The sequence below is a fragment of the Humulus lupulus genome, chromosome 5 (genome assembly GCF_963169125.1).
Source record: "Humulus lupulus chromosome 5, drHumLupu1.1, whole genome shotgun sequence".
NCBI classification, from domain to species: domain Eukaryota; kingdom Viridiplantae; phylum Streptophyta; class Magnoliopsida; order Rosales; family Cannabaceae; genus Humulus; species Humulus lupulus.
This window is the reverse complement of record NC_084797.1, coordinates 244374219-244383110: the sequence shown is the minus strand read 5'-3', so window position 1 is coordinate 244383110 and position 8892 is coordinate 244374219. Positions and strand designations below refer to the sequence as shown.

General features: G+C 35.5%; 1 protein-coding gene across 1 annotated transcript; it reads right to left on the bottom strand.

Annotated features, from left to right (window-relative positions):
• Window positions 1-5062: 5062 nt before the first annotated feature.
• LOC133778749 (receptor-like protein kinase HSL1) lies at window positions 5063-8589 on the bottom strand. The gene is made up of 2 exons (XM_062218765.1): window positions 5790-8589; window positions 5063-5691 (listed from the first exon to the last, which is right to left on the bottom strand). Exons 1-2 carry the CDS (start codon window positions 8407-8409, stop codon window positions 5252-5254), a joined length of 3060 nt encoding a protein of 1019 aa, XP_062074749.1. The 5' UTR covers window positions 8410-8589; the 3' UTR covers window positions 5063-5251.
• Between the last annotated feature and the right edge of the window lie 303 nt (window positions 8590-8892).

Sequence of the window (8892 nt, the reverse complement as noted above, 5' to 3'; positions counted from 1 at the left end):
CACCACGGCCGAGGGTTTAAAGAGGAACAAGGGTTAAACCCTATTTTGCCGCTTAGGTCGGCTGGTTGTAAATCTTTTGTTGTAATTAACCTTTAAATTTCATTTTTGGGATCCCAATATATACAGTAAACGTTTTAGTGAAACGTTGTATCTTAACCAAAAAAAATTAACCCTAAACTGATAATCATACTTAGTTACACGATTATGCCCAAATGACTCGATTAGCGAGTTTAGCATTGTTTTAAATGCACACCGTAACGGTCCCTAGGTAGTAGGGCGTTGCAGTTCAGCCCCAATAAATGGTAATAACCTACGTCCACTTAGTGTTCTTATTGATGTAAAATCCCAAGAACTGTGATAAATGAACTAAGGGTTCACGAGTTTCACCAGTTTCAGGATGAACTAAGGGTTCACGAGTTTCACAAGTTACCAAAATGTATCTTAAAAAAATAAAATATCATAATATAATATAAAAATAACTAATTGCTATATTGTGATGTCTACAAATGAGTTTTGGAGGTAACCAAAATGTACTTGAATAATATTGTAATGACCCAAATTTGCTAATAAGGCTTAAGGGTCTTGATTAGTGTGCCGGGAGGGCATACTGGGATTATATGTAATTTAAATGAAGTAAATGCATGACTATGCGTATTAGTATGCATGTAGGCCCTAATTAGGTTAGAAGGGCATTTTCGTAATTTTGGCCCGTCGATGGCATAAATGTAAATATTTGTGATAAATTGATGAGACCACATCATTATGTGGATATATTTATAATCTGTGACTCAAGGCGATCCTAGTGAGCGAGTTAGCGAAAAAGTCACGTCGGGGATTTATACCCGGCTCGGGGCGAGCCTAGGGGTATTTATGGGAATTTAGGTAATATATCAGAGATTATTTGATATTGAGAAATATAATTGGGAACTAGATAGGTATTGGGACCTAAGCGGTAAATAATAGAGACATTTGAAGAATTAGCGGGAATTTGGTGAAATTACCAAAATGCCCCTAGGTGCATTTAAAGGCTTAGAATTTAGGGGAGGACAGATTGGTCATTTGGCTTTTATAGGATAAGTGTTATCAGGCTTTATGCCTTAGTGGGAAAAGTCTAGAGTCTGAAGGAAATAAAAGAAAAGAAAGAAGAGAAGGAAAGAGGGAAAGGAAAACAAGGCATTTTCCAAGGTCGGTTTAGGCTTTTCTCCATCAGTTCTTGAGGTCTTTTGGAGAAGAAACTCAAGGAGAGTCAGAGTAGAAGCTTGAGGTTAAGGTCCTTGGTCTGGCCTGTGTTGGGGTTTTATGCCCTAATTAAAACTCAAATTCTTTGTAATCTCATTTTATTATCAATAAAAGAATAGAAATCATTTTTTGACTTGGTCAATCACTTTGCTCACACGTTTTATTTTTATGATTATTTGTTTAATATAAACTTCTATTAAATCCCGAGCATATAGCTAATCTTATTTATAGTGACGTAATCACAGTTGAATATAAATATGATTATATGTTCAAAATAAGTTAGTCCTAAGATTAGTCAGTGCACCGGATTTACACTGACTTGTCAATCTACGATATGATCTACTTACACATTACAGTGTTATGTTCTTTCTAGAACATTAGCAAAGTAGATAAGATCGGATGTATTTGTTACATCGGACATGACCGATATTGACAGTTGATAAGATAAGTAAACATACCGTTATTATCTATTCTAGTCATATCATATAGTTGACAATAGTTCAATTCAATCTCAATTCTGAGTAGTTAGTATTCTAACTGATTGTATTATTTGAGTTCTTTGACTTGTTCGTTACCAGCTTACCCTACGGACTAGCCCATACTTACATCTTGGGAACTCGGTAGTACAATTGAGTGGGAGTGTTAATCATAGATATGAACATCTATAGCTTCTGATGAAGAAGTGAAACGATGGTTTCCTTTTAGTTTGGTTGAAGGTGTTAAATGATAGAGATCTCATTTCAGTAATTAAATTAGTTTACTGAAATATCATTTACAAGGAACTAAGTGTTTTAAGGATAAAATACAATGATGGGTAAAACGGTATTTTAGTCCTATCTCATTGTAGACCGCCTATAGAGGATTGAGTGACAATTATGGTTGTAACAATGGATAATTAATAGCGTATATATATTTGTTATAGAGCATTCTATGAATTCAATAGTGCAATTCCAAGTCTATAGTGGAATCACGAGGAATTAATAAGTTAGTAAATTTATTTGTTAGATTTATGATAACTTATTGGAGCTTGATTTCATAGGCCCATGGTCCCCATTGTACCTTGCATAAAATCATCTAGATAGTCTCAATTAATTGATTTAATCATCAATTAGAATTATCAAAGTTGACCAGGTCAATTTTGGATAGTTTCACAGAGTTGTGTAATTTTGAGAAGAAAAGAGAAATTATGGCAGATTTATTAATTAAGATAAATTGGTATCTAAATTAATAAATAAGTTTAAATCAAGGTTCAAATTATAAATAATTAATTTGATAAATGATTTAAATAATTATTTAATTAATTAAATCAATAGAAAATAATACTGGCCTTGATTTTAAGTCCAATGGGCTTATAATCAAATGAGAAATTTCACAGGCCTATAGCCCATGATAATTTCGACCTAGGGCTTCAAAATGGCTGTTATTTTATTGATTTTTTAATTAAATAAAATGACCTAATTGAGTCTATAAAAGGAATGCTTATAGAGAAGTCAAAACAGAAGTTTGATAAGTCACAAGTCAGATTTTCGGATAGTTTTAGATTCTCTCTAAACACAAGTCATTTTCTAAGCCTCTTTGTTATTTTCTCTTCTTCTCTCTATATTTATCTCATATGTTGAGAATTGCCTACACTAATCTAGGTGGTTCTAATGATACATTGGAAGATTGTGAAGAAAATAGAAGATCGTTCAGTTTCTTGATAATACTCTGCGATAGAAAGGATACAAGAGTTAGAGAAACTGAAGGAATGACTCTTAATTCTGTTGCGTATACTGTAAGTATTATATTATTTGTTTCTCTATGAATTCAATTTTAGAAACATGTTTTAGGCTATCTCGTATTAATTTGTTTAATATTAGATATACATGAAAATAAATAAAGATCCTGTATAAATGGGGATTGAATTGTAATTGGTGTTATTGTTTGATTTGGTTGTGACAATAGAAAAATAAAAGATTGAGAGGAAAATTCAGAAAAAAAAAAAGATTGAAAATAAATTACACTTCTTTTGTTTGTTCACATTGAAAAACATAAGTTTGGGGAAGTGTAGTTGGAAAAAAAAAGGAAAAAAAAGAAGAAGATACAATCAGTGTGAATTCTTCTCAATCTTGGAAAATAAAGGGAAATTTGGGGTTGTTTGGATTACAAAGTGGATATCAGGTGTGGTTTGTTTGGATTATATGCTTATGGTATATATGAGCCTAAATGACTATTTTATCTACCGGTACCTAAGCCTCTCAATACAAGCTTTAAAAGACCTCTTGATTCTTGAACATGCATTGATTTATATTAGTGGAGAATAATAAGTTAGCAAGCATATGGAAATTTGGGATTTGATGGATTGATGGTGAGAGTTCAGCATGTGTAAATTATTTAAAATATGATTTATTTACTGTTCATGATTGAATAGACAAACAGACCAATGGGTTAAGGTAAGTTGAAGAAGTGGTTGGATTGAAAATCTGGATTACTTGTCAGTTATTGTTCGAAAATTATATATGCTTGTCATTCATTAATTTTGAGGCTTTAAAAATTGTGGGTATCTTGATTCATTTGTTTAGTGTTTTTGTTTGTTTGTTTAGTTTTTCTTAAGTTTTGTTTTCTTTGCTCGAGGGCAAGCAAATGTTAAGTTTGGGGAAGTTTGATAAATGAGTTTTAGACTCATTTATCTATGTGTTTTTCAGGTAAAGTATTAGGTGTTTTGATTTGTTTTGTTCTATTTTACGTTTGTTTTTGTATGCTTTCAGGTGTCGAAGGACTTAGGTGACTTAGGTGTGGAAACATGGTGGAAAAATCAACAAAATGACAAAAAGTGGTGGAAAATGTGTTTCGGAGTACTTCCTGCGACCGCAGGAAGTGTGTCTTGCGGCCGCAGCTTCAGAGGAGTTTTGCATTTCTAGAGCATTCCTGCGACCGCAAGAATAGTGTCCTACAACCGCAGGATGTGTGTGAAAAGGAGAAAAACGCAGATTTTTAATTAAGGGCGTTTTAGTCATTTCATGTTTAACAAAACACTAATTAGGTTTAAATGACGGTAATTGAGAGGGAAGAAGGCATTCTTGGATATCTGGACTGAGAGAGGAGGCTAAGGAGGCTGTGGATTGATCATCTAGTTTTTTTCTTTTCTTTTCTTTTTAATTTTAGTTTATGTTAATTTCATGTTTATGAATTTCTTAATGATATTTTTGAGATATTTTACAATGATAATTATTTAAAAATAATAAATTATTAAACAAATTAAAATATAATATTTTGTAGATATTCTACAACGATAATTATTTAAAAATAATAAAATCATACATTTTATAACTTAAATAAAATTTAATTAAACTTTTTTTTTTTGAAAGTAAAATTTAATTAAACTTAAACTCACTTATTAGAATAATATCATATTAAATATATAGTATAATCTAATGTGAATTAGTAACAAATTGCTTTTTTTTTTAAAAAAAAAACTAGCCAGAAACTTAAATTTAAAATACACGTATAATATTTAATATTACATTAATCATATAATATATAATCTCTTGTTGTCAGTCCCAAATTAAAAAACTAGAACAAACATAAAAATAAATAAATTATTTAATTAAAATAAAATATTTATTTCAAAATTTATATGACATTAATATAAATTTAATAAAAATAATTAATAAATCCTATAAATAAACTTAAACAAACGTGCGTATTGCTAAATACGTAAGTACATCATATCGTAGTTGATTTTTTTGAATATATAATTACAATTATAATCTATCACGACCTAGTCAGTATAATTCAAATAATTTATATGTTCAGAATTGCAAATTATTTCATAGGAGGGAAATGGTCAAAATGCCGGGTTAACCTTCCAAATACCAAAGAGTGCTTCTTCCTCAAGATCTAACCCATTGTTTTATTTCATGACTACTTAAGAAAATATATACATGATAACAAACTGTATCTATTCTGGACTGAATTACTCAACTCTGCTCTAATAACAAACTGCTTCTAAACCTTTAATCTTGCGATTAAATCATACAATGCTAGCAAAATTAATTTCGTCTTCATCTTCTAAAACATTTTCGCGCTTCGAGTTCTTCAGGAGCGGAGCGGCATTGTCTTCAGTTATGGAGAACTTTTTTCCGTAACCCATCACAGGACGGCTACAGCGCTGCAAGAGTTGTACAACTTCTTTCATGGAAGGCCTCCTGGAAGGCAGAGTCTCCGTACATATGATCCCGACCTTGAAGACCAAGCACATTTCTTCCACATTACACGGCTCCTTTACCTCCGGGTCCAAAGCTTCGGCGATCGGCTTGTCGTCTTGGACGTGACGCCATGCCCAGTCGGAGAGGGAGCTGTGCTCGTCGCCGCCGCCGTTGTTCGCTTCTCTTCCGGTGGCCAGTTCCAGGAGAACGACACCGAAACTATATACATCGATCTTTTCGTTGATTCTTACTGTATGAGCGTACTCTGCAATTTTGAAAAGTAAATGTTTATGAGTTTTTCTCAAATGGGTAATGGAAAATTTTGGGGCAGGAAGAAAGATGTGGTTAGTTAATAAGATTTACCTGGAGCCATGTAGCCGAAAGAACCAGCCACAGTAGACATTGTCGCAAGCTCTCCTTGCTTGACCAACAACTTGGCTAGGCCGAAGTCGGCTATTTTTGGGTTGAATTCGGAGTCTAGCAAGATGTTGCTTGATTTAATGTCTCTGTGAATAACTGGTGGCACGCAATCATGGTGCATATAGCAGAGGCCTTGTGCAGCGCCAACTGCTATTTGTAGCCTCTTGGGCCAGTCAAGGGAGATAACATGGACAGAACCGGAGGTTGAGACGATGCGCTGATTGTGCTTGCCGTGTAGCCATCGGTCTAGGCTCCGGTTTTCCATGTACTCATAGACTAGAAGTTTTGAACTCTCACTAGAGATACAGCACATGAGTTTCACTATGTTGGAATGTCTAATTGAGCTCAGTATCTCAACTTCCGCAAGGAATTCTTGCTCGAGCTTGTGGTCCACGTTCTTGTTCCAAATTTTTTTTACGGCGACAACATCGCCTTCACGATTCACAGGGACACGGTAGACCTTACCGAAGCCTCCACTTCCAATCAGATTATTGCCATTCAATCCGGACACAATCTTTGATTCTGTGAAAGATATTCTCTGGAATGAGGTTAGCTTCCATTTGGATTCAAGTCCGTTTTTGCTCCAATGGCCTCTGATGATGAAGAATAAGAAGGACACAACTAACAAGAAGACAGCTGTGCCTAGTGTTATAATCAAAACCAGATATGGGGTTGAAATTTTGTCCCGCTTTTCGGGCAGGGAACTACAGAGCTTGAGTTTTATAATGTTGGAGCTTGTACAGAGACCAGGATTGTCCAAGAAGCTATTAACATATGCACCGTTCTCCAATTCACGCGGGATAATTCCAGTGAGCTTATTGGAAGCGAGATTGAGAAAATTGAGCTTCAAATGACCAAGTTGATATGGAATTTGGCCAGAAAGTTTGTTATCTGAGAGGTCTAAATTGGTTAGAGTAGGCAAGAAAGAAAGAGCAGCTGGAATTTGTCCAGAGAGTTGGTTTTGACTGAGATTAAGAAAGTTTAGAGACTTCCATGACATTATATGAGATGGAAGTTCCCCTGTGAGCTGGTTCTGGTCAAGCGAAAGAGTTGTCAAAAGTGAAAGATTGGTTAATTCAGAAGGGATGGATCCTGTCAAGTGATTATTACTGGCCTTGAAAACCACCAAATTACTCCAGGAAGACGAATCAATTCGAATGTTACCTGAAAATTTGTTGTCATTGATTTCCAGCAGAGAAAGATTCCCGGCCAATTTCCCAGGTAGCACACCAGTGAATGAGTTGTTGCCCAGCATCAAGTGAGTTAAATTGAGCGATTTCCACAGACCACTAGGAACAGTCCCAGAAAATTTGTTGTTTGACACTTTGACCATAGTCAAAGAGCTACATGATCCGAGTCCTTCTGGCAGTTCACCGCTGAGATTGTTGTCATAAGCCACGACTCCGGTCAATATACCCCCAGAACAAAGCTGCTCTGGCAATTTTCCTTCAAGCCTATTGGAGGAGACCTCGAACGTTCTGAGCTTCGAATACTTGCCTAAATCCGGAGGCAAAACGCCTGACAAATTGTTGGTATAAATACTGAAATCTATCAAATTTGGCAATTTGCCTAGGCCTTCTGGAATATTTCCGGATAAATTATTCATAAACAAAGCCAAACCCGTTAAATTGCTTAGCTTCGCAAAGTCTTGTGGTATTCTCCCTGTTAAGTTGTTCTGCGAGACATCAATTATAGTCAAATTCAGAGATTCAACCACCTGAGGAATCTCCCCAGAAAGTATGTTCCTGTAAAGATAAACAATGCTTAAGTTCTTCAACTTGAACAACCCATCTGGGATTTTGCCACTCAAGTTATTAGCCGATAGATCCAAATACTCCAACGCTGTCATATCTCCAATACTTTCAGGTATTCCTCCGATCAAATTCGAGCTAGCAATCCACAATTTTGTCAATTTCTTCAATTGGGTATAGTTGGAAGGCAGCGTTGACGGCGAAAGATTGCCATTATGGGACAACCACAGCATACCAAGATTATACAAGCTACCCAATTCTGGCGGTAAAGAGCCATTAAATAGGTTTCCCCCTAGATTGAGATTTCTCAGTTCCTGAAGCTGTCCGATGACTGCTGGGATGTTGCCGGAGAAGTTATTACCGCCGAGAGAAAGAGTCTGGAGCTGAACCAATCGGTTGATGTCGCTAGGAATGGTTCCCACGAAATAGTTGTCGGAGAGGTCTAAATTAACAAGCTTTGAACAGTTGTACAGAGCTCTCGGAAACTCCCCAGGAATGTAGTTGTGCCCAAGATTAACGTCTGTGAGGTTTTTGAGGTCACAGATAAAAGAAGGAACTGGTGTGATGATGTTTACATCATAAAGACTCAGCCCGGTGACAGAGTTAGACGTGCAACTGATACCAGGCCAAGAGCAGTGAGAAGAAGAGTTAGTTGATGGGATCCATTGACTCATATGAGTAAAGTTTTCCCACTGCTTCTTTAGCTTCAGAAGCACTGTTTGTTCTTGCCTCTGCAGTGACTGGGAGACAGCATGGCTAAGAAAAAGGAGGAGGAGAAAGCTGCATAATGGGATTGAATATGCTTTTTTCATTTTGCAGAGACTGATCAGATTGAGAGTTTGTCAGTCTTGGATTTCTCAAGGAGAAATTAATTCATTTGAAGGTTGTATATATTTTATTTTTAACTGTATCTACAAGTGGAAAATCAGGACTAGGTAGTGGTAACTAGCAGCAACTATGTGCGAAAACAGAACCGAAACCAACAGCCAAGTTTTCCACTTGCTGACAATTCAAATTTGGGGTTCTGTTAGTGATCATTATATGGTCACCTAAAGTAATTCAGTCTTTTGTGTGGCCATGCAATAAGATAAGTCAACGTTAACTAAGAAGCTGTAATAATAAAGCGGAATATTTAGTTATGCAGTTTAATAAATAAAACCTTTTATATAATTCCTAGAACAACGAGCCCTTTACATAAATTTTCACGTTCTGGATCTCTCATTTTGCAAGCAAGTATTAGTTATTTCCCCCAAACGCTTGACCTTTCTTATATTTTTAGCTGTTTTAGTCCTATT